Here is a 26,232-nt window from a genome sequence, read left to right as displayed (position 1 = left end):
TAGAGAGAGAGGGAGAGAGGAGAGGAGACAGAGAGTAGAGAGAGAGGGAGAGAGGAGACAGAGAGAAAGAGATGTAGACACTGAGAGTAGAGAGAGAGGGAGAGATGAGACAGAGAGTAGAGAGAGAGGGAGAGAGGAGACAGAGAGTAGAGAGAGAGGGAGAGAGGAGACAGAGAGTAGAGAGGGAGAGAGGAGAGAAAGAGGGAGAGAGAGAGAGGAGAGGAGAGGAGAGAAAGAGATGTAGACACAGAGAGTAGAGAGAGAGGAGAGGAGAGGAGACAGAGAGTAGAGAGAGAGGAGAGGAGAGGAGAGGAGAGGAGAGGAGAGGAGAGGAGAGGAGAGGAGAGGAGAGGAGAGACAGAAAGAAACAGATGTAGACACAGAGAGTAGAGAGAGGGAGAGAGGAGACAGAGAGTAGAGAGCGAGGGAGAGAGGAGACAGAGAGGGAGAGATATAGACACAGAGAGTAGAGAGAGAGGGAGAGAGGAGACCAAGAGTAGAGAGAGGGAGAGAGGAGAGGATACAGAGAGTAGAGAGAGAGGGAGAGAGGAGACAGAGAGTAGAGAGAGAGGGAGAGAGGAGACAGAGAGAAAGAGATGTAGACACAGAGAGTAGAGAGAGAGGGAGAGAGGGGACAGAGAGTAGAGAGAGAGGGAGAGAGGAGAGGAGACAGAGAGTAGAGAGAGAGGGAGAGAGGAGACAGAGAGTAGTGAAAGAGGGAGAGAGGAGACAGAGAGTAGAGAGAGAGGGAAAGAGGAGACAGAGAGAAAGAGATGTAGACACAGAGAGTAGAGAGAGAGGGAGAGAGGAGAGGAGACAGAGAGTAGAGAGAGGGAGAGAGGAGACAGAGAGAAATAGATGTAGACACAGAGTAGAGAGAAAGAGATGTAGACAGACAAAAAGAGCGTTGGAAGTCAATACAAGTATGAAAAACCACCGACAAAACCCATTCATCAATCAAGACAATTATCCTAAAAGATAATGTAGTGTGTTACCATCATATACATTCAGATTTACCATGGCTACATTTACACACAAATACTATGATGGGGGAAATCTGGATGGAAACTAGTGAGTGAGTGAAAATAGCCAAGCAGGGCTTGAATAGCTTTCAGTGATTTAAACGTCCTGTGTTTTATCTTAGAAGCATGGAACACGGCACGCTGGACTCATACACACACTGTTTGTTTTCCCTCAAGTTAATTGAGAAGCCAGAGTCCTGAGAGGAAAGTCAGCTTCAGGTCATTAATCAGAACTGAGCTTTCCAAAAAAAACTATCCATGATTAGCTGGCCTGAAGCCTGCCATGTTGTTAAAGTGTGTGTGGCTTTTTTGGACGAATAGTTGGCATGCTTCAGCACAGGGTTGTTAATCTTGGGACGGAGAGGAGGGGTAGGAAGAGAAAGCCTGTTGGAAAACAAGGAGAAAACAGAGACGAAAGAAGAAGGAAAGAGAGAGGGCAATGGAGAGGGAGAAGGAGTGGGAGATGGGGAGAAGGAGATGGAGAGACAATAATGGAGAGAGGGAGATGGAGTGAGATGGAGAGAGGGTGATGGAGAGAGGGAGATGGAGTGGGAGATGGGGAGAAGGAGATGGAGAGACAATAATGGAGAGAGGGAGATGGAGTGTGAGATGGAGAGAGGGTGATGGAGAGAGGGAGATGGAGAGCGAGATGGAGGGAGTGAAAAAGAGAGCGGGAGATGCAGAAAGGGAGAAGGAGAGAGGGAGATGCAGAGCGGGAGATGCAGAAAGGGAGAAGGAGAGAGGGAGATTGAGAGAGTGAGAGGAAGAAGGAGATGGCAAAGGGAAATGGAGATTTGATTTGGAGAGAGGGAGATGGAGAAGGAGGGGGAGATTGAGAGAGGGAGATGGAGAGGGAGATGGAGAAATGGAAATGGAGAGAGGGAAATGGAGAGAAGGATATGGAGAGATGGACATGGATAGAGGGAGTTGGGGAGAGGGAGAAGGGGAGGGAGATAGGGAGAAGGAGATAGCGAGAGAGAGAGGGTGAGAGGGAGATGGAGAGAGGGAGAAGGAGAGGGAGATGGAGAGATGGAGACGGAGAGAGGGAGATTGAGAGGGAGATGGAGAGAGGGAGATGGCAAGAGGGAGATGGAGAAAAGGAGATGGAGAGAGGAGATGAAAAGAGAGATGGAGAGAGGAAGATGGAGAGAGGAAGATGGAGAGAGGGAGATGGATAGAGGGGGATGGAGAGAGGGAGAAGGAGGGAGGGAGATAGGGAGATGGAGATAGGGAGATGGAGAGAGGGAGAAGGAAGGAGGGAGATGTAGAGAGGGAGATGGAGAGAGGGAGATGGAGAGAGGGAGATGGAGAGAGGGAGATGGAGAAGGAGAGATGGAGATGGAGAGAGGGAGATGCAGAAAGGAGAAGGACAGAGGGAGATTGAGAGAGTGAGAGGAAGAAGGAGATGGTGATGGAGATGGAGAGAAGGAGATGGAGAAATGGAGATGGACATTTGATATGGAGAGAAGGAGATGGAGAGGGAGAAGGAGAGGGAGATAGGGAGAAAGAGATAGAGAGGGTAGGAGGGAGATGGAGAGAAGGAAGATGGAGATAGTGAGATGGAGAGAGAGATGGAGAAAGGGAGATTGAGGGAGGGAGATGGAGAGGGATGAGAGAGAGAGATGGAGAGAGAGATGGAGGATAGGGAGATGGAGAGGGAGATGGAGAGAGAGGGGGAGAGGGAGATTGAGAGGGAGATGGATAGAGGGAGAAGGAGGGGGATGGAGAGAGGAAGATGGAGTGAGGGAGATGGAGAGATGGACATGGAGAGATGGAGATGGATAGTGAGATGGAGAGATGGACATTGAGAGAGGGAGATGATGACGGAGATGGAGAGAGGGAGATGGAGAGGGAGATGGAAAGGGAGATGCAGAGAGGGAGATGGAGAAGAAGCTGGAGAGAGGGAGATGGAGAGATGGACATGGAGAGATGGAGAAGGATAGTGAGATGGAGAGATGGAGATGGTGACGGAGATGGAGAGAGGGAGATGGAGAGAGAGATGGAGAGGGAGATGGAAAGGGAGATGCAGAGAGGGAGATGGAGAAGAAGATGGAGAGAGGGAGATGGACGGAGGGAGATGGAGAGAGGTAGATGAAGAGAGGGAGGTGGAGAGAGGAAGATGGAGAGAGGGAGATGGATAGAGGGGGATGGAGAGAGGGAGAAGGAGGGAGGGAGATAGGGAGATGGAGATAGGGAGATGGAGAGAGGGAGATGGAGAGAGAGATGGAGAGGGAAATGGAAATGGGGAGATGGAGAGGGAGATGTAGAAGAAGATGGAGAGAGGGAGATGGCGAGAGGGAGAGAGAGATGTAAAGATGAAGAGATGGATAGAGGGAGAAGGAAGGGAGATGGAGAAGAAGATGGAGAGAGGGACATGGAGATAGAGATGGAGTGAAAGGTGGAGGATACTGAGATGGATAGAGGGAGAAGGACATGGAGAGAGGGAGAAGATGATGGAGAGAGTGAGAGGGAGAATGTTTTATTTTACATATTTTACCTGTATTTAACTTGGCAAATCAGTTACAGTGAGGGAAAAAAATATTTGATCCCCTACTGACTTTGTACGTTTGCCCACTGACAAAGAAATGATCAGTCTATAATTTTAATGGTAGGTGTATTTGAACAGTGAGAGACAGAATAACAACAAAAAAATCCAGAAAAATGCATGTCAAAAATTTTTGAAATTGATTTGCATTTTAATGAGGGAAATAAGTATTTGACTCCCTCTCAATCAGAAAGATTTCTGGCTCCCAGGTGTCTTTTATACAGGTAACGAGCTGAGATTAGGAGCACACTCTTAAAGGGAGTGCTCCTAATCTCAGTTTGTTACCTGTATAAAAGACACCTGTCCACAGAAGCAATCAATCAATCAGATTCCAAACTCTCCACCATGGCCAAGACCAAAGAGCTCTCCAAGGATGTCAGGGACAAGATTGTAGACCTACACAAGGCTGGAATGGGCTACAAGACCATCGCCAAGCAGCTTGGTGAGAAGGTGACAACAGTTGGTGCGATTATTCGCAAATGGAAGAAACACAAAAGAACTGTCAATCTCCCTCGGCCTGGGGCTCCATGCAAGATCTCACCTCGTGGAGTTGCAATGATCATGAGAACGTTGAGGAATCAGCCCAGAACTACACGGGTGTCACGTCCTGACCCTTGGAAGAGGTCATTTTCCATAGTAGATTGGTCAGGGCGTGACAGGTGGTTGTTTTGGGTGGTTTTGGGTTTTCTGTTTATATGTGGGCTTTTTCTAGATTTCAATTTCTATGTTTTGTTTTCTATGTTTTGGCCGGGTATGGTTTCCAATCAGAGGCAGGTGTCTATCGTTGTCTCTGATTGGAAGCCATACTTAGGCAGCCTGTTTTTCCTTTGGGTTTTGTGGGTAGTTGTTTTCCGTTTTGTTCATGTACCTGATGGAACTGTTGGCTGTCGTTTTTGTTATTTTTGTTTAAGTGTCGTCATTAAAAGAAATATGAGCACTTTACACGTTGCGTGTTGGTCCCCTTCTAACAACCCATGTGACAACGGGAGGATCTTGTCAATGATCTCAAGGCAGCTGGGACCATAGTCACCAAGAAAATAATTGGTAACACACTACGCCGTGAAGGACTGAAATCCTGCAGCGCCCGCAAGGTCCCCCTGCTTAAGAAAGCACATATACATGCCCGTCTGAAGTTTGCCAATGAACATTGAATGATTCAGAGGACAACTGGGTGAAAGTGTTGTGGTCAGATGAGACCAAAATGGAGCTCTTTGGCATCAACTCAACTCACCATGTTTGGAGGAGGAGGAATGTTGCCTATGACCCCAAGACACCATCCCCACCGTCAAACATGGAGGTGGAAACATTATGCTTTGGGGGTGTTTTTCTGCTAAGGGGACAGGACAACTTCACCGCATCAAAGGGATGATGGACGGGGCCATGTACCGTCAAATCTTGGGTGAGAACCTCCTTCCCTCAGCCAGGGCATTGAAAATGGGTCGTGGATGGGTATTCCAGCATGACAATGACCCAAAACACACGACTTAATCCCATAGAAGGAGGGAGGGAGCTGAAGGTTCGAGTTGCCAAACGTCAGCCTCAAAACCTTAATGACTTGGAGAAGATCTGCAAAGAGGAGTGGGACAAAATCCCTCCTGAGATGTGTGCAAACCTGGTGGCCAACTACAAGAAACGTCTGACCTCTGTGATTGCCAACAAGGGTTTTGCCACCAAGTACTAAGTCATGTTTTGCAGAGGGGTCAAATACTTATTTCCCTCATTAAAATGCAAATCAATTTATAACATTTTTGACATGCGTTCTTCTGGATTTTTTTGTTGTTATTCTGTCTCTCACTGTTCAAATAAACCTACCATTAAAATTATAGACTGATCATTTCTTTTTCAGTGGGCAAACGTACAAAATCATCAGGGGATCAAATACTTTCCCCCCTCACTGTAAGAACACATTCTCATTTACAATGACGGCCTAGGAACAGTGGGTTAACTGCCTTGTTCAGGGGCAGAACGAGAGATTTTTATCTTGTCAGCTCGGGGATTTGATCTAGGAACCTTTCGGTTATTGGCCCAACGCTCTAACCACTAGTTTACCTACCGCCCCAGGAGAAAGGGAGCTGTTAAATTCTACAACCACCTAAAAGGAAGTGATTCCCAAACCTTCCATAACAAAGCCATCACCTACAGAGAGATGAACCTGGAGAAGAGTACCCTAAGCAAGCTGGTCCCGGGGCTCTGTTCACAAACACAAACACACCCCACAGAGCCCCAGGACAGCAACACAATTAGACCCAACCAAATCATGAGAAAACAAAAAGATAATTACTTGACACATTGGAAAGAATGAACAAAAAAACAGAGCAAACTAGAATGCTATTTGGCCCTAAACAGAGAGTACAGTGGCAGAATACCTGACCACTGTGACTGACCCAAACTTAAGGAAAGCTTTGACTATGTACAGACTCAGTGAGCATAGCCTTGCTATTGAGAAAGGGCGCCGTAGGCAGACCTGGCTCTCAAGAGAAGACAGGCTATGTGCACACTGCCCACAAAATGAGGTGGAAACTGAGCTGCACTTCCTAACCTCCTGCCAAATGTATGACCATATTAGAGACACATATTTCCCTCAGATTACACAGATCCACAAAGAATTCGAAAACAAACCTGATTTTGATAAACTCCCATATCTACTAGGTGAAATACCACAGTGTGCCATCACAGTGGCAAGATTTGTGACCTGTTGCCACAAGAAAAGGTCAACCAGCAAAGAACAAACACCATTGTAAATACAACCCATATTTATGCTTATTTATTTTCCCTTTTGTACATTAACCATTTGTACATCGTTACAACACTGTATATATACATAATATGACATTTGTAATGTCTTTATTCTTTTGAAACTTCTGTATGTTAAATGTTTACTGTTAATTTTTATTGTTTATTTCACTTTTGCATATTATCTACCTCACTTGCTTTGGCAATGTTAACACATGTTTCCCATGCCAATAAAGCCCCTTGAATTGAATTGAATAGAGAGGGAGATGGAGAGCGTGAGATAGCGATAAAAGACAAAGAAGTAGCCTGATGCTATGCCTTCATCCATTCCGTGTTAAACCAGATTGGAAAGGCGAATCGGTTTGCTGGAAATTGCTGATGTAACGGCAGTGAACAATGTCCCAAGATCATAATATCGATATGGCATTGACCTAGCCTGGTCGACGTGACTCACGTGATCACTGCGCAGTCAGGAGGACTTCGAGTTGGGTGTCAGCCAGACTTGCACTGACCCTACACTGGGCTGAAATAAATTATTTTTTAAAAGTACCAAGGCATCAAGAGTAGAGCATAACACAGACCATATATAGCCCCGCCATCCTCACATGCCCTGCTCTACAGGAATCTGATTCACAATGGCCGGGCAGACACCTCAGTGAAGGCTTGAGGTAGACATTGTTGCTAAGAACAGATCTAGGATCAGCTTATTGTTCTTCAAGGCTACTACCACAAACATGTGGAGGTGAAAAGTAAAACTGACCATAGATCAGCACCGAGGGGGTACTATTAAAGGGAAAATGTGTCACCAGCCACATCACTGGTGACACTTTGCTTCTTGTCTAATATGTTGAAACTTGACTGCTGATGTGCTGAACGTTTTGGTACTGTATCAACAGCGGACTAAATAAAAAAAGAACAAAAGATAGTTTTTGAGTGGATGTTCCCTTGCAGTCACTGTCAAGATTAGGAAGGGTGTTGGCTTGGTTTTAACAGTTGTGCGGAGTTGGTGTGTGTGTGGTGTGTGTGGGTGTGTTTGTGTGTGTGTGTCTGTGTGTGGGTGTGTTGTTGGGGAAGTGGTAAAACATGAAGAGGGGGTGTCATCGTCACTGTAACAGCCTTGCTAGAAGCTGGGAATTTTAACTATTTAGCAGCCAGGACATGAAATGCTTTGAAGACCATCTGAGGATACTTCCTGTTGATAAGGATGTAGTATCCTGTTGGACAGGTCAGCACACACTGTACATAGATTTTTTATATTTTTCTTTTATTTTGTGTTATTGACTGTACGTTTGTTTATGTGTAACTCTGTGTTGTTGTTTTTTGTCGCACTGCTTTGCTTTATCTTGGCCAGGTCGCAGTTGTAAATGAGAACTTGTTCTCAACTTGCCTACCTGGTTAAATAAAGGTGAAAGAAATTAAAAAAAATAAAAAATAAAATGGCCTTTGGAAGCCTCTGTGGTGCTTTCAAAAGAGATATTGGAAATCAGTTTCATTACTCTGTGCCATGAAAATTGAATGAAGAATTAAATAAATAAATCATAAAGTCAATAAATACATGAATCTGTTGCTGTTTAAGACGTCACAGACTGAGGACAGAGACAGGTTTATGGGCAGAATGGTTTAATTTTACATCAGGCTTGTGACACCTGAGGGTTTTAAACGGTAAGTATAGTCAGGTCAATTGATAACTCGTTTTGACAGATGTAGCCTGCCCACTACAGCTTCAGGTGTACAGGTGTCTTTCCTATATGATGGGACATATAAAGATGAATCATACTGTAAACGAACCATTAAAAGGCTTTGCTCATTGGGGCTATATTTTGGAATATGTCTTGCAGTTAGAGAAGCGTGCTCGTTCATACGGTGTATTCCCCTTGCATGTTCTCTGCTGCTGATTCGACGATGGCCTCGTCAGTTTTTGCCTCGACCGCCCCTTGTTCACCGATACTCTAGTGAAGCTGACCGCACTAGCTGCGTTGTGCAGCTACGAGACCAGCTACGAGACCGGCCTCCGAGAAGTCACGATACTTTATCATACATTTTGAATTATAAATACGGATTTTGTGGGTTATCATAAAAATCTACTGGCATTTAATCGTGTCCTATCTTTGTCAATGTCTCTTAGCCTACTTGCTCAGGTAAGTTTTTCTTTGCGCTCAACTTTTTGTTTTGTTTATGCAGTTTACCATTTCATTCGGCTATTTGTTTAAGTATGAAGGCTATTCATTAACCTTCTATAAATGTAATCTCCCAAATATCCATAGACTCACTGTGTCAAATGAAAGTAAAGTATGGAGTAACGTTTTTTGTTTTGTTTAAATAGTTTAATGTTACCTAACTTTCTATTCACAATCAAGTCATCATATTTTATATCTGGAACTATGTATGCTGCCTATGTATACGGTTCTATGGTCCTGTAGCCTAAATTTAGCCTAACATGCACATATGTTATTGTGGGAAAAGTGTCGTGGGTCTGTCCATAGATCATTTGTCATGAAACATAATCTGGCCTGCAGTATATTTTAGGGTTGCTTGTGTTGCAATATATAACAGGTCTATGCTTAGGTCTTATCAGAACAACAATATTGTCCACAAATGATATTCATTTTAAACTGGGTGGTTCAAGCTCTGAATGCTGATTGGCTGAAAGCCATGGTATATCAGACCATATACCACCAGTATGACGAAACATTTAGTTTTACTGCTCTAATTATGTTGGTAATCAGTTTCTAATAGCAATAAGGCATCTCTGTTATTACACTGTTGCATAGGGGGACCCACTAACTGACATATCAACACAGTAATGATGCAGCCTCTCCAAATGTCAAGGGTAGCAACACTACTTAAAACAGAGGTGTCATTACTCTGACCTCATTAGGGAGATCAGCCAATATAATTGTTTGGAGAGCTTGTTAGCTTCACAGCTAACTCATGAAACACTAGATGGAATCAGGCATATCAATGGAGAGAGTAGGCTCTGTGGTAACATGTTTGTTACTCAATAACAATGTGCTCTTGGTGCTTAGCTTGCAACACCAGGCAGGTCTAATTGATATATTCAGTAGACCTGTTTAAACCATCACATGCCTCTATAGATTTTTGGTTTTCAGTTTTGGCCAGGCGCCGGTCTTACTTGTGCATATTGGACCCGAATGACTGAGCAAACACCTCAAATCTGAATCTGATGATGAGGTATTCCTTACAGGTTGGCCTTATCCAATGAGATTCCTTTATTTTAACCCTGGCCAATTGTACCTGTGCCCCACATTCCTCCCATGTGATCCCTTTGGCAGAGACAGAACTATCTACATTTATCCACAATCTTTGATTGACGCAACCAGGCAAATGTCAATTTAAGAGGTGTGAACTCCCAGTACAGGGTTGGAAAGAGAAAGAAGGGTAAAGGGGGGGTTAGAGAGAAAGAGAAAGAAGGGTAAAGAGGGGGTTAGAGAGAGAGAGGAAGAAGGGTAAAGGGGGGGGTTGCAGAGAGAGAGGAAGAAGGGTAAAGGGGGGGTTGCAGAGAGAGAGGAAGAAGGGTAAAGGGGGGGGGTTGCAGAGAGAGAGGAAGAAGGGTAAAGAGGGGGGGTTGGAGAGAGAGAAAGAAGGGTAAAGAGGGGGGTTGGAGAGAGAAAGAAGGGTAAAGGGGGGGTTGGAGAGAGAGAGAAGGGTAAAGAGGGGGGGTTGGAGAGAAAGAAGGGTAAAGAGGGGGAGTTGGAGAGAGAAAGAAGGGTAAAGAGGGGGGTTGGAGAGAGAAAGAAGGGTAAAGAGGGGGTTGGAGAGAGAAAGAAGGGTAAAGAGGGGGGTTGGAGAGAAAGAAGGGTAAAGAGGGGGGTTGGAGAGAGAAAGAAGGGTAAAGAGGGGGTTGGAGAGAGAGAGAAAGAAGGGTAAAGAGGGGGTTGGAGAGAGAGAGAAAGAAGGGTAAAGAGGGGGGTTGGAGAGAAAGAAGGGTAAAGAGGGGGGTTGGAGAGAAAGAAGGGTAAAGAGGGGGGTTGGAGAGAGAAAGAAGGGTAAAGAGGGGGTTGGAGAGAAAGAAGGGTAAAGAGGGGGGTTGGAGAGAGAAAGAAGGGTAAAGAGGGGGGTTGGAGAGAAAGAAGGGTAAAGAGGGGGGTTGGAGAGAGAAAGAAAGAAGGGTAAAGAGGGGGGTTGGAGAGAGAAAGAAGGGTAAAGAGGGGGGTTGGAGAGAGAAAGAAAGAAGGGTAAAGAGGGGGGTTGGAGAGAGAAAGAAGGGTAAAGAGGGGGTTGGAGAGAAAGAAGGGTAACGAGGGGGTTGGAGAGAGAAAGAAGGGTAAAGAGGGGGTTGGAGAGAGAAAGAAGGGTAAAGAGGGGGTTGGAGAGAGAGAGAAAGAAGGGTAAAGAGGGGGGTTGGAGAGAGAAAGAAGGGTAAAGAGGGGGTTGGAGAGAAAGAAGGGTAAAGAGGGGGGTTGGAGAGAAAGAAGGGTAAAGAGGGGGGTTGGAGAGAGAAAGAAGGGTAAAGAGGGGGGTTGGAGAGAAAGAAGGGTAAAGAGGGGGAGTTGGAGAGAGAAAGAAGGGTAAAGAGGGGGTTGGAGAGAGAGAGAAAGAAGGGTAAAGAGGGGGTTGGAGAGAGAGAGAAAGAAGGGTAAAGAGGGGGGTTGGAGAGAAAGAAGGGTAAAGAGGGGGGTTGGAGAGAAAGAAGGGTAAAGAGGGGGGTTGGAGAGAGAAAGAAGGGTAAAGAGGGGGTTGGAGAGAAAGAAGGGTAAAGAGGGGGGTTGGAGAGAGAAAGAAGGGTAAAGAGGGGGGTTGGAGAGAAAGAAGGGTAAAGAGGGGGGTTGGAGAGAGAAAGAAAGAAGGGTAAAGAGGGGGGTTGGAGAGAGAAAGAAGGGTAAAGAGGGGGGTTGGAGAGAGAAAGAAAGAAGGGTAAAGAGGGGGGTTGGAGAGAGAAAGAAGGGTAAAGAGGGGGTTGGAGAGAAAGAAGGGTAACGAGGGGGTTGGAGAGAGAAAGAAGGGTAAAGAGGGGGTTGGAGAGAGAAAGAAGGGTAAAGAGGGGGTTGGAGAGAGAGAGAAAGAAGGGTAAAGAGGGGGGTTGGAGAGAGAAAGAAGGGTAAAGAGGGGGTTGGAGAGAAAGAAGGGTAAAGAGGGGGGTTGGAGAGAAAGAAGGGTAAAGAGGGGGTTGGAGAGAAAGAAGGGTAAAGAGGGGGGTTGGAGAGAAAGAAGGGTAAAGAGGGGGTTGGAGAGAGAGAGAAAGAAGGGTAAAGAGGGGGGTTGGAGAGAGAGAGAAGAGTAAAGAGGGGGGTTGGAGAGAGAAAGAAGGGTAAAGAGGGGGGTTGGAGAGAGATGCAAAGAAGCAATGGATGTTTGTTGAAGAAGCAAAATTGTTTTCTTAGTTTAGGAGAAGTGTTGCTCTGTTTTCCTTGTATTCAAATAGAGCAACAGCTAAGAGGAATATAAGGTAATTGGATGTCGCAGGGGGAGTGAAGAAATGCAGTCTTATCTTGTATGTTTGTTCACCTGGTTAAGTTAGCGAGGGAGGGACTTAAAAAAGGGACTGGAGTTTGGCAAGGAGGAGATGGGTCAAATGAACACTGGTTGGGATACCTGACAAGTCATTATTCTGTATAAAATCCTGACTCATTCAATCAATTAAATTAGAGATGGCTGAGAGTACAGTATCTCTCCAGCAGGTTAGAGTTGTTTGTCATGAATTTTGTTCTGGAGGCAGCCCTAAACCTAACCCTAACCTTAACCCTGACCCGAACCACACTGCTAACCGTAATGCCTAACCCTAACCTTAACCCTGACCCGAACCACACTGCTAACCGTAATGCCTAACCCTAACCTTAACCCTGACCCGAACCACACTGCTAACCGTAATGCCTAACCCTAACCTTAACCCTGACCCGAACCACACTGCCAACCGTAATGCCTAACCCTAACCTTAACCCTGACCCGAACCACACTGCTAACCGTAATGCCTAACCCTAACCTTAACCCTGACCCGAACCACACTGCTAACCGTAATGCCTAACCCTAACCTTAACCCTGACCCGAACCACACTGCTAACCGTAATGCCTAACCCTAACCTTAACCCTGACCCGAACCACACTGCTAACCGTAATGCCTAACCCTAACCTTAACCCTGACCCGAACCACACTGCTAACCGTAATGCCTAACCCTAACCTTAACCCTGACCCGAACCACACTGCTAACCGTAATGCCTATCCCTAACCTTAACCCTGATCCGAACCACACTGCTAACCGTAATGCCTAACCCTAACCTTAACCCTGATCCGAACCACACTGCTAACCGTAATGCCTAACCCTAACCTTAAATGAAGAGAAAAGCACATTTATGTTTTCATACATTTTTACCATATAGCCAATTTTTTATTTGCCGCTTGCCCATCTAGCAGAAATCGCTCAGTTCTGCCTCCAGGGTAAGATTCATGATAATAAACACCAACCTGCATCTCTCCAGTCTATTGATCTAGCTGTGTGTTTGTGTGTCTGTGCGTGTATCTCTCCAAACCCTGAGAACTTCATCCAGTACAGTAACACAGCCAGCCAGTCTCAGAGAAGGAAGCAGGATCAGACCTGAAGGTGTTTCCAGTTAGTGAAGTGTTTGGTTCTCCTTTTCTGTCTCTGATGTGATGTGATGGAGGGAGAGAGAGGCCAGAGATGTTGCTCCCAGGAATCTGTTCACACACACACACAAGTCCTATTAGAGCCTGGCGTCTCTGGTTTACATCTGGGTGCATCCCAAATGGAACCCTATTCACTACATAGTGCAATCCTTTTGACCAGAGGCCTATGGGCCTATGGGCTCTGTTCAAAAGTAGTGCACTATATATGGACTAGGGTGCCATTTGGCACGCAGCCATACCATACCATACCTCACATGCCCGGCAGTGAACATCTACCATGCCTCACCTTGGCTCACAGGCATGGCAGATACATGGTGGAGGAGGATTGGATGAATGGGTCTGTGATGTAGCCTAAAGTAGAGATGTTCAGGAAACCCCCTGAATACTCCGCTTGTATCATTTTGGCCTTTTTGAAATTTGTTTAGAAATGTTGAGCCAGTTAAATTACTGTCAAACAGAAACTATTGTAGCAGTTACTACTTGGGTAGTGGCAGGAAAACAGACTAGAGTAGAAAAGGGAGTGGAAAATATGGTGAATACACAAAATTGACCGTACCAGCTGCACTCCAAACACCAGATGATTTATGTTTCACTATATTCCTGTGTGTGCCTTGTCCATGCACCGGTACCATGACCTACCATATATAACTCCCTGTCTCCCCCTCTCTCGCTCTCCCACAGCAGACGGCATGTTTTCAGTGAGGCCAAGGTAGCTCCAGATAACCAGCGGAGATCAGGCCTGGAAGAGAGAACCAGCACAGACCCATAGAGAGGGAGGTCAGAGCCAGGACAGAGCCCAGAAAGAAGGAGGAGAAAGGCCAAAAAGAGGGAGCCTGGACGGTCGGACGAGGGGAAGAAGAGATCCAGGGATTAGGGGCTAATCCAGGCCACAACCAATCCCCAGAGAAGTCCCTCCTTTTTGCTTCTGAAAACACAGACAGCCGCCCGGATTACTGCATTAAACGTATTACCTTTTAGAGACTTAACATAACAGGGTTTGGTTTCAGCCCTGCTCAGATGCCTGGATATGCGTACCTCTGAAAACAAATGACCAGAAGGAGAGGAGGAGGAGGAGGAGGACAGGGCAGGGGGGAGATGCTGGGACATATAGGAGACGTATAGGAGACGTATAGGAGACGTACAGGAGACGTACAGGAGATGTACAGGAGACGTATAGGAGACGTATATAGGAGCGTGCCTTAAAGACGGGTGGGGATAAACCTCTGTGCTACAGCTGTGTCTGCAGGAGTTAGGCCAAAGGTCAACTAAGTGGCCCTCTCTCTCTTTCCAAGCCCCTCGGGACGGTAAGGACAGACTCGAACCCCACTGAGCGTGGGCCAAAGATCCTCCGACTGAAACAGGATTACAGTAGAGCAGAGCTCCAGGCCCTTCTGTTAGTACAGTATGATGGGGTCAAGATACCTCTCCTCTTGAAATACATGATTGAAACTGAGGAGTATCTTCTTCATATTCACACACAGGCTGAGAGGGGGATGATTGCTTTCACCTCTGCGGCTCACAGTCACACAGGAGAGTTAGTAAGGGATAAAGAGGTAGTGGCGTGAACTCTGGCTGTATGAAGTCTGGTTATGACTGTCTGGTTAGGGCTCTCTAGAGGTTAACACTCTCAAATTCAACATCACACCTAATAGAAGTCTGGTGAGTAAACCCCTGGTACTGCTCTCTCTCTCTCCTCTGGTCTGTGGTGTGAGGTGTGGTTCCTCCCTCTGCTGCTCCCAGCTGCCCCTCTTAAAACGGCAGCCCGTCGAGACCTAGAGAGGACCTGGGACTGTAGTTAGGAGCAAATTAAAAGTCTGCTTTAACCGTGACGCAATTCCATTCAGAGGTCTGTTCCAAGTCATTAATAAAGCCAGGCTATCGCGCGTGGGAGGGCCTCAGCAGTGGAAAGCACTTAAAATAACCAGAAGACCTTGTCTGTGTACTCTACACTATCAAAATATTTCAGAAAGCGATATCCATTACTCCACTGGCTAAAGATAACACAGGAAAATGATTTGCCCGTCTCTTGCCAGTGTTGACCCACTGGTGTATTATGTGCAATTAAAGTCAGATAAGTGATTTTCTTAGCTGACTTTTGTAAGTATTTTGTGCACTTTTGGCCAAAAATAGAGGCCTGTGTTTTTATCTGGTGGAACAGACTTTGCATGTTTGTATACAAGGTTTCTGCTGCTGGTGAAATCAGTTTGAAGTGCTGAATGAGGGTCCCTACTCTGATTTTAAAGAAGGATGAAACAAGTATTTCAGTGAAATATGACGTGATATGATTAATTAGCACTCATGTTGTAGCAAGACACAGGACGAGAGAGAAACAAAATACCCTGAGACTCCCAGACAAAAACCAGACTGACGTTTCATTTGTTCACGAGAGTAGCGACAGGAGAGTTACTGTGGTCTAAATTTAGAAAGTTCCAGAATAATGGACTTTGGAACCTGGAACTTTGATGTCTAACAGAAGGGCAGGGTCTGTAGAAAAGGCTGATCCAGTTACTTTCTAACTGAATGTTCCAGTTAGTGAAGTGTTCTGCCAGACCACCTACCTGGTTCTATGTCAATACACCAAATCAATCTCTAGCAAAGAAAGTCCCCTAAGAATACCTAGACTGTTGTTATAGCTGAATTTGAGCCTCTCCTAGATGGAGATTCAAATACATTTTTTGGCTTTATTTTAATAAATGGTTCCAGTGTACAACCGCAGGAGGGATATTTGCAGCTGGAACTGGGCTTCTTCCTGAGCTGATGTTTTATAAACCCAAAGCCCAAAACAACTGTCGAGCCCAGCGTCTCTGACCACACTCAAACTGGAGGCGGATTCCAGGAACTGAACGGCATACTTTTCTCCTCCATTTCTCTCCACTTAATCCAGCTGGATATGGATGACAACAAACAGCAGAAAATGGGACTGAAATTGCAAACAGCACATGATAACAAGAGAATAGAATAAATTTCTCCATTACTGAGGTTGACCCTACAAAACCTGGTGTTGAAATTCTATTCAACACCTAAATGATCACGATCATTACTTTTGAGGCACACAATCCCCCTGGGAGCATTTCTAAAGCAACTCTCCAGTAACAGTTTCTCCAAAGATATTTGAAACTAAATTTTCATCCTATCTTTTAGAGGACTTAAAGGGATTTTTGTCATTTTTAGAAGACCATACCCTTGGCCATCACCATGAACCTGGGGAAGATCCCTGGGCTGAAGGGCCTGGTGGCTGGCTCTCAGGGGAAACGTCGTTTCAAAGGTGACCTCACCCTGGACATGATCAGCCCTCCGCTGGGGGACTTCCAACATACCATGCACGTGGGCCGCGGAGGGGACGTGTTCGGGGACACCTCGTTCCTTAGCAACCATGGGGGTGCCACCAACGGAAACGGGGATGCTGATTCTGTCACAAGCCCTGACAACAAGATTGGGGCGTTCTTCTCTCGGACCCTGCGGCGTGTTCGGAAGACACCAGAGCGTCCCAGGGGAGGATCCAAGGACCTGTCCCCGCCACCCCCTCCCATATCCCCCATTATCAAGAATGCAGTGTCCCTCCCCCGACTGGATGTGGACTCACAAAACGGCTGCCCTGCTAAAAACCTCTTCCCTGCCTCTCCTACCTCCCTGGAGGAGACCACTTATGGTTATGGTGAGTCTTACTGTACACCTACATTCACACACATATACACACACATATGCATATACACACACACACACACATATTCACACACACATACACACACACATTCACATTCACATACACACACACATTCACACTCACATACACACACAATTCACACTCACATACACACACACATTCACATTCACATACACACACACATTCACACTCACATACACACACAATTCACCCTCACATACAAACACACATTCACACTCACATACACACACACATTCACACTCACATACATACACACCCACTCACATACACACACACAAACATACACACACACATTCACACACACATTCAGACACATTTGGGGCGGCAGTTAGCTTAGTGGTTAGAGCGTTGGACCAGTAACTGAAAGGTTGCTGGATCGAATCCCCGAGCTGACAAGGTAAAAAATCTGTCGTTCTGCCCCTGAACTAGGCAGTTAACCCACTGTTTCCTGGTAGGCATTGTAAATAAGAATTTGTTCTTAACTGACTTGCCTAGTTAAATAAAGGTAAAATAAATAAGTATACACACACATATTGAGATATACTCACACTGTATGCATGCATCCACCCAATAAGTGAACATGTACCTGTGGAGGCTTGTAGTAGCTCCTGGACCTAAGGTCTAGGCTTTAGCTCAGCAGGCTAACACAGTCTTGTTGCATGCAGGAGACTTGGATTTGATACATGGTCAGTCATAGAAGCAGTAGCTGCCATTGGACATGCTGTAAAAACAAGCCACAGTAATTCACAGATTTTCCACAGCTGTCATGATGAATCACCTTGGTTCATACACAACAACCCTCACACTCTCTCCAGCTTGTTGTGTGATGATAAGAGAGAGCCGCGCCAGACATGACTGTGCTGTTATGTGTCTGGTCTGAGGCCCAGTGTGACTGACTGCCCCACATTACAGTTTTTACAATCACTTTGGCACTAATTTCAGAACCTTGTGGTAATTTTTAAAAACTCTAGACACAAAATGGTCATCACTTGTAACACAGGCTGTCCAATGTTCAAAACATTGCATTGTGCATTCATATCTTTAAAGAAACCTTGCACTTGCGGAATCATTGGTTCAAATAACTCATTTATCATGAAATACCATAGTAACATTCACTTAGATCACCCACACACAAGATACCGATAGTTTCACTGTGTAGTTGTTCATACAATCATTAAATATTGTAGTACAAAATATGTGATACATGTTTCATTATGCTACTACACGTAAATACATCATGGTAAAAGGACTAGTAGAGAGAATACTACAGACAGTGGAATCATTGAACAAAATCAGAAATATATTGATGAAATACAATAAAATCACAACATAGGTTTCTTTGAATCAAAGCAAAAATAATTAGCTACAAAAAAGAAAAAAACTACAGTAAAACATCAACTGCAGTGTTCCTCACCTGGCTTACTGTAAAAAGCAAAACAAAGGATTGATTACTGTACTTCTATATTTCCATCAACCCTGTCTTGTGGATTTGGCCATAGGTTCTTATCCACATCACAATGGATGTTTTCATTAGCCAAACATCTTGGGAAGAATCTTCAGGCATGGCGAATCCAGGCCTGACACTGGTCTGCCGTGATGTCATTGCATGCGTCATCCATGGCCTGGAGAAGGGTGGCTTGTTTGTGAGGGCGCCTATCACATACCTTCCACCTCCATGTGGAGAAAAATTCCTTAATCAGGTTAAGGAAAGGAGAGTATGGGGGTAAGTACAGGGTGGTAAATTGTGGATGGGCCTGAAACCATGCTTGCGCCATTTGAGCATGGTGGAACCTGACATTATCCCACACAATGACATATGTCACGCCATCAGCTCTACAGACCTGATTTAGCTCATCAAGGAAGGTTACAAGGAGAGAAGCATTATATGATCCAATACGCGGTCTGCGTCCCCCCACACCATCTTCTGATATAGCTGCACACATGGTGATGTTGGCCCCACGCTGTCCAGGTACTTGGATGGTTGCCCGCTGGCCAATGAAATTCCGACCTCTCCTCCTTGTCTTGGCCAGGTTGAAGCCTGCCTCATCCAAAAAGAGGAATTTGGGATCGTTTTCGTCAGCATCCAGCTCCATCACCCTCTAAAAAGGCTTTTTGGAAAGAGAATTACTGATGTAGATGTAGAATTTTGGGGGAATTTTTCACAACAGGCATCTTGAAACTGAACATACCTGAACATACTCAGTCCTCAGTTGCTTCACTCTGTCTGCATTTCTTTCTAAAGGTACATGGTATAGCTGTTTTAGAGACACCTGATGCCTTTTCAGCATGCGTGCCATAGTCGGCAAACTTATGGCTTCCACATTGTTGAACAAGTCCTCATTGTCCAAGATGTGCTGCTGAATTTATGTAAGGCGAATATCATTCTGTCCCAAACCAAATTGAGCACAGCCCGCTCTTGTTGGTCTGTCAGAATTTTACCTCTGCCTCCCCTATTTGGCCTAGTCTCAATTCTGCAGGGAAAATTACAATAAGAACACATTTAGTCACATCACCTACTCTGTGGTACACATTGGCATGCAGTATACAGTCATTTGACAATTGAGAGTAGCCTAATGTTTAGTGCATGCTGAAGACTTACCGGTTCTCATTGCGGAAGGTTCTGATGATTGAGGCCACGGTTGATCATCTGAGGTTTGGTTTAAACATTGTAGCTGCCTCAGTCATTGTCATGTCATGATTTACGACATGGTCTACAACTATTGCTCAGATTTCATTGGACACTCTTTGTTGTTGCTGCCGCTGTCGTGTTCCGTGGCCTTGTCCTCTACCACGTTCCCCCACATCTCTCAAACGAGGCCCACGACCACCTCTCAGAAGGGGTGCTTGTCCCCTGCCATTCCTTTGACCACCACGTCCTCCCACTGCTTGACCTCTATTGTGACCTGGATCACCTGCTGGCTCCATGTTATCGCTATGTTGTTGTAGGTGGATACCTCTCATTTCACTATATTCTCTTACCACAATGTGAAATCAATCATCAGTAACGAGTTGGCAGTATTGGAAAAGCAATTACAAGGGCACTTTATTAGGTACACCTGCGTGTTAACTCAAATAGCCTGCTCCTTCGAACAGCGAATCATGTGGCTGCCTGCAACTCAATATATAGAGTATATAGAGTAGAGAGCTTTAGATGTTGTTCGACCAAATATTAGAACGGGCAAGATGCGTAATCTAAGCAACTTTGACCGTGGTATGATTGTTGGTGCCACACATGGTGGTTCCAGCACCTCAGAAACAGCTGCCCTCCTGGGATTTTTACGCACTACAGTCTCTTGAGTTTACAGAGAATGATGCGATAAACAAAACACATTCAGTGAGCATCAGTTCTATGGGCAAAAACACCTTGTTAATGAGAGAGGTCAGAGGAGAATGTCCAAACTTATTCAAGCTAACAGAAAGGCCAAAAATGCTCAAATAACAGCCATTTAAAACAGTGGTGTGCAGAAGGGCATCTCTTAACGTACAACACCATGAATAATTCAGGCTGTTGTGGAGGCAAAAGGGGGTCCTACCCAGTACTAGATAGGTGTACAGTAATGTCAAATCTGAAAACATGGTCTGGAAAAGTGGTACATGGGACCATAGAAACAGTGTCTGATAAAGAATGATGATGAAATATTACATCCATAGATAATGTAGTCCAATTGGTTCATGTTCCACGGTAATTGGTGTCAATGGATCTCGTTATCCTGAAACTTTCATGATCTAAACATGGAATATTGTTCATCAGTTTCCATAAAACTATGCATTAAGAGTCATGGAACAGTTACTTATCATTTTGAGCAGTTCAATGAACAAATGATCTTAGCTTTATGTGTATTGTGTCCAAGCAATTGGAAAAAGTGTTGAGTTTTGAAAAATGTGCTTTTTTGATCATCGATTGTGAGTTTGGTGTCTAGAGTTTAGAAAAAAGGTTCTGAAATTAGTGCCAAAGTGATTGTAAAAAACTGTAATACCCTCATGTCTCACTGTCTGACCTTTCTGTCCTATTGGTGTGTGCGTGTGCGTGTGTGGAGGCATGTTTTTGTCTGTGTATGCATGCTTGTTTTTGGTGAGAGTCCTGTAGTCCTGGGTAGTGGGCACAACCCATTCAAACTACCCACATGAAAAAAACTATAGTATACTATGGTCTAAATAGTGTAGTATTACTATTTATATACTATAGTATTCAGCGTAGTGTTTTAGCTGACACTATAGTGAATAATACAGTAAAGTACGCAAAAACACTACAGTGAATACTATACTACAATTGTATATAAATAGTAATACTTTAGTCATGTCCGGAAAAACACTACAGTAAATACTATAGTATACTACGGTAATGTCTGCAAAAACACTACAGTAAATACTACAGTATACCACAGTAATGCCCACAAAAACACTAGTGTATACTACAGTCATGTCTGCAAAAGCACCAGTGAATACTACAGTATACTACAGTAATGCCCGCAAAAGCACTACACTAAATACTACAGTATACTACAGTAATGCCTGCAAAAACACTAGTGTATACTACAGTCATGTCTGCAAAAACACCAGTGAATACTGTAGTCATGTCTGCAAAAACACTGGGAATACTATATACTACAGTAAAGTTCACAAAAACACTACAGTGAATGCTATATTATATAAATATATTAATAGTACAGTATTTAGACCATGGTAGTCCATAGTATTCTTTTCATATGGGTTAGCTGTAAATGTCTAACATGTTTGAACTAGAACCACAATGGAAATACATTTTACTTTTTTGTGTTATTCTCTTCAAATTTCTAAATGCATTGTATCCACATTTATGGTTGTATTGTGTGTTTTTAAACAATCAACTGAATAAAGCAATCAAGGGATACTAACTACAGTGTAGGGTATAGTATTCTACAACATTCTATAGTAAGCACTACACGATCAAGGGGGGACCTCAGAGAAAATCCCAGGCATGAGCTTCCCAAGGACAGCACGTTCAAATCAAAACAGCATCAACAAAGTTAGCAGCTAGCAGTAAAGCTAGCTAGCACTTCAATCGATCTAAAAGTTCTAAAGTAAGCACTACACGATCAAGGGATAGTACTGTGTGTAGTATAGCATTCTACAGTATACAAAAAAGTATATAGTAAGCACTACATGATCAAGGGATAGTACTGTGTGTAGTATAGTATTCTACAGTATACAAAAAAGTATATAGTAAGCACTACATGATCAAGGGATAGTACTGTGTGTAGTATAGTATTCTACAGTATACAAAAAAGTATATAGTAAGCACTACACGATCAAGGGATACTACAGTATGGGGTATAGGATTCTACAGTATACTATATAATTCTATAGTAAGTACTATAGTATTCTATACTGCCCTGCCGAGCAAAAAGGCAGGACCTGCTCAATTGGTCAAAAATGAGTTAATGTCATTTTTCTACATTAAATACATGCTTAATCATGTGGACAAGTATCCTGCCTCTATTGTGTTTTGGAGAAAATGAGGGGTCATTTTAGCAGTAACTGTACTAGATTACTGTGAAACCAAGGTAAATAAAAGCTATTTTTCTCAGTTCCACGCAATGAGCAGTTACTGCCTTTTTGCTTGGTAGGGGCAGTATAGTAAACTATAGTATTGTTTTATGTGGGTATGCAGTCGTTTCTTAACGTACCTTGCATCTAGTTGGTTTCCAGTAGGCCATGAGAGCACTAGTGTGTGACAGGTCATGTGAGTGATCTGGCCTGAGAACAACATGCCTAAGAGGTGATGTCTAACTCAAGAGATAGAGCTTGAGTTTGAAACTGGCAGAAGACTCAATCTTTGATGACATAGTTTACACTGCCCTCTGTTGGTGATGGGAGAGCATCTATGGAAGTTCCTTTCTGAATTCTCCACTTACCTTCCCAGCAGAGAATGAGCATCGTCCACTTACCTTCCCAGCAGAGACTGAGCATCATCCACTTTACTTCCCAGCGGAGACTGAGCATCGTCCACTTACCTTCCCAGCAGAGACTGAGCATCGTCCACTTTACTTCCCAGCAGAGACTGAGCATAGTCCACTTTACTTCCCAGCAGAGACTGAGCATCGTCCACTTACCTTCCCAGCAGAGACTGAGCATAGTCCACTTTACTTCCCAGCAGAGACTGAGCATAGTCCACTTTACTTCCCAGCAGAGACTGAGCATAGTCCACTTTACTTCCCAGGAGAGACTGAGCGTAGTCCACTTTACTTCCCAGAGAGACTGAGCGTAGTCTGCTTACCTTCCCAGGACAGACGAGCATAGTGTCTTTGAGATTATTCATGAAGGTAGAACTAGGGTGCCAACTGGAATTTGATTTATTCATCCTGTAAAATATACTGCTCAAAAAAATAAAGGGAACACTTAAACAACACAATGTAACTCCAAGTCAATCACACTTCTGTGAAATCAAACTGTCCACTTAGGAAGCAACACTGATTGACAATACATTTCACATGCTGTTGTGCAAATGGAATAGACAACAGGTGGAAATTATAGGCAATTAGCAAGACACCACCAATAAAGGAGTGGTTCTGCAGGTGGTGACGACAGACCACTTCTCAGTTCCTAGGCTTCCTGGCTGATGTTTTGGTCACTTTTGAATGCTGGCGGTGCTTTCACTCTAGTGGTAGCATGAGACGGAGTCTACAACCCACACAAGTGGCTCAGGTAGTGCAGCTCATCCAGGATGGCACATCAATGCGAGCTGTGTCAAGAAGGTTTGCTGTGTCTGTCAGCGTAGTGTCCAGAGCATGGAGGCGCTACCAGGAGACAGGCCAGTACATCAGGAGACGTGGAGGAGGCCGTAGGAGGGCAACAACCCAGCAGCAGGACCGCCTTTGTGCAAGGAGGAGCAGGAGGAGCACTGCCAGAGCCCTGCAAAATGACCTCCAGCAGGCCACAAATGTGCATGTGTCTGCTCAAACGGCCAGAAACAGACTCCATGAGGGTGGTATGAGGGCCCGACATCCACAGGTGGGGGTTGTGCTTACAGCCCAACACCGTGCAGGACGTTTGGCATTTGCCAGAGAACACCAAGATTGGCAAATTCGCTGGCACCCTGTGCTCTTCACAGATGAAAGCAGGTTCACACTGAGCAAGTGACAGACGTGACAGAGTCTGGAGATGCCGTGGAGAACGTTCTGCTGCCTGCAACATCCTCCAGCATGACCGGTTTGGCGGTGGGTCAGTCATAGTGTGGGGTGCCATTTCTTTGGGGGGCCGCACAGCCCTCCATGTGCTCGCCAGAGGTAGCCTGACTGCCATTAGGTACCGAGATGAGATCCTCAGACCCCTTGTGAGACCATATCCTGGTGCGGTTGGCCCTGGGTTCCTCCTAATGCAAGACAATGCTAGACCTGTGGCTGGAGTGTGTCAGCAGTTCCTGCAAGAGGAAGGCATTGATGCTATGGACTGGCCCGCCCGTTCCCCAGACCTGAATCCAATTGAGCACATCTGGGACATCATGACTCGCTCCATCCACCAACGCCACGTTGCACCACAGACTGTCCAGGAGTTGGCGGATGCTTTAGTCCAGGTCTGGGAGGAGATCCCTCAGGAGACCATCCGCCACCTCATCAGGAGCATGCCCAGGCGTTGTAGGGAGGTCATACAGGCACGTGGAGGCCACACACACTACTGAGCCTCATTTTGACTTGTTTTAAGGACATTACATCAAAGTTGGATCAGCCTGTAGTGTGGTTTTCCACTTTAATTTTGAGTGTGACTCCAAATCCAGACCTCCATGGGTTGATAAATTGGATTTCCATTGATTATTTTTGTGTGATTTTGTTGTCAGCACATTCAACTATGTAAAGAAAAAAGTATTTAATAAGATTATTTCATTCATTCAGATCTAGGATGTGTTATTTTAGTGTTCCCTTTATTTTTTTGAGCAGTGTAGATTTTTTGATTTTTAAGTTTCTTGTCAATAATTTTTCACAATACAGAATGTTAGGACTAAACTCCTTGTTTCTCCTCCCCCTCAGGTTTGGAGTCAGGTTTTGCCACTCTGCCCCGCCTCTCCCGTTCAGTAGAGCGTCAGTCGCAACAGGGAGGATCTATTTCCTGTACCCCCAATGCCCACGGCTGCTCGCTCACCGATGTCTCCGCCCTCCTGAAGTCCTCCGCATACCCCACCCTGACTTCTGACCCCGGTCACATGACCCAGTATGAGTCCCTGACCTCCATGGCCTCCTTCACCTTTGACCTGGGGCCCTCCCTCATGAGCGAGGTGTTTGGTTTGATTGACAGCCCCAACGGCCACCTAGAGCCCAGCCATGCCTGGATGGCAGAGGAGCCAAGCTGCTCTGCATTCGGGTTTGTGACCAATGAAGGCTCGGAGATGGACTCGGAGATGGATGCCACCACTGCCTCGTTGGTGGATTCTCTGCTTCGAGAAGACTGTAGCAGCAGGAAGAGTCCATATGGGATGGAGTGGGAAGAGGAGGAAGAGGAGGCTAGGAGAATGGAGATTAATGGAGGTGGGCAGCATCTTAAAGGGGTGGTGCCTGATTTAGTGATGGGCTCCCCGTCTAGACAGAGGCCTGCTATGGAGAGTGAGAGGTTCCAGGGTGCCACTGATGTGCTGGGGGTGCTCTACGGAGTTGGAGGGATCCTGAAGGGGCAGCAGAGGATGGATCTGGAGGGAGAGGTGACCATGGGCCAGACCATGAAGAAAACACCTTACATCTTAATCACCCCCGATGAGGAGGAGGAAATCAAAGTCTAAACAAAACGGACAAACTAAATGGACAACATTTTTTTAACCAGAAGTACCTACTACAGATTTGGGATTATTGCTTAATTCCTTGTAAACACTTTTGTCTTAAGAAAAACATTTTTTTACATCAATGAGGCTAGCTTATTGACCTGAGTCACCCTTGAACCCTTCTTCATCATATTCTAATATTCATTGGAGAAATTGAATTTTATAAGTTGTCAGATGACTCACTTAAAATTTTGCTATTATTTGTTGAAAGACTCATTGAAAGATTATGGAGGCTGACAGTTCCCCAAGCGAACATACTGTATGGAAGGAGCTTGAACGGGCTAATAATAGCTTTTAAAAGAGGTCACTGGAACCAGTGGCGAACAAAGAGATGGGGTAGAAAGTGTCAGAGTGTACCAGAGAAAGTGGTTGTTGGACACAGAGGAGTTACCATGGAAACACTAAAGACGTTGCTCAACAGTGTGTAAGTCTGTTAACAGCTGGTTATAAATAGTCAGTTTGGACTTCCTGAGCAAAATGCTCAATGTGTGACTTCATAGAACTATTCAAGGCAACAGGCAGGACACAAAGACGAAGCAGTAGCCATTTCAACCCATTCAAACACTACACCAAGAGAGAGATCTTAAATCTTATCACATGACGTTAACTACAGGGAAACAATCATATTTTGGCTGATGCTTACACTTTTTATTGGTCTACAGATACAGTATGAAGCACAAACCCTGAGAAATTTACTCAGAAGTTAAATAGAAGAAGGTAATTTTGTACGATGTTGTAGTGCTATAATAGTGTATAATGTTTGAATAAAGTATAATGTTTGGACTGTAAGTTTGTTAATTCACATATTAACATCATACTCCATTTTGAAATGTTTCTCAAATTCATTATGGGTCTAACTCT

At 44.8% G+C, this 26,232-nt stretch overlaps 1 protein-coding gene across 2 annotated transcripts; it reads left to right on the top strand.

Annotated features, from left to right (window-relative positions):
* The first annotated feature begins 8,221 nt into the window (after positions 1-8,221).
* On the top strand, positions 8,222-26,160 carry cdc42ep1a (CDC42 effector protein (Rho GTPase binding) 1a). 2 transcript variants are annotated; one of them, XM_014208320.3, is made up of 3 exons: positions 8,222-8,438; positions 13,586-16,556; positions 24,590-26,160. In XM_014208320.3, the coding sequence occupies exons 2-3, from the start codon at positions 16,097-16,099 to the stop codon at positions 25,330-25,332; spliced, it is 1,203 nt and encodes a 400-aa protein (XP_014063795.1). In that variant the 5' UTR covers positions 8,222-8,438; positions 13,586-16,096; the 3' UTR covers positions 25,333-26,160. The 2 variants fall into 2 exon arrangements, with proteins under 2 accessions (XP_014063795.1, XP_014063786.1); XM_014208311.3 differs by having other exon boundaries at positions 13,583-16,556.
* The last annotated feature ends 72 nt before the right edge of the window (positions 26,161-26,232 follow it).

The sequence above is a fragment of the Salmo salar genome, chromosome 01, assembly GCF_965601325.2.
Source record: "Salmo salar chromosome 01, fSalSal1, whole genome shotgun sequence".
Classification (NCBI taxonomy): domain Eukaryota; kingdom Metazoa; phylum Chordata; class Actinopteri; order Salmoniformes; family Salmonidae; genus Salmo; species Salmo salar.
The sequence above is the reverse complement of the archived record's forward strand: the minus strand, read 5'-3'. Positions and strand labels throughout refer to the sequence as shown.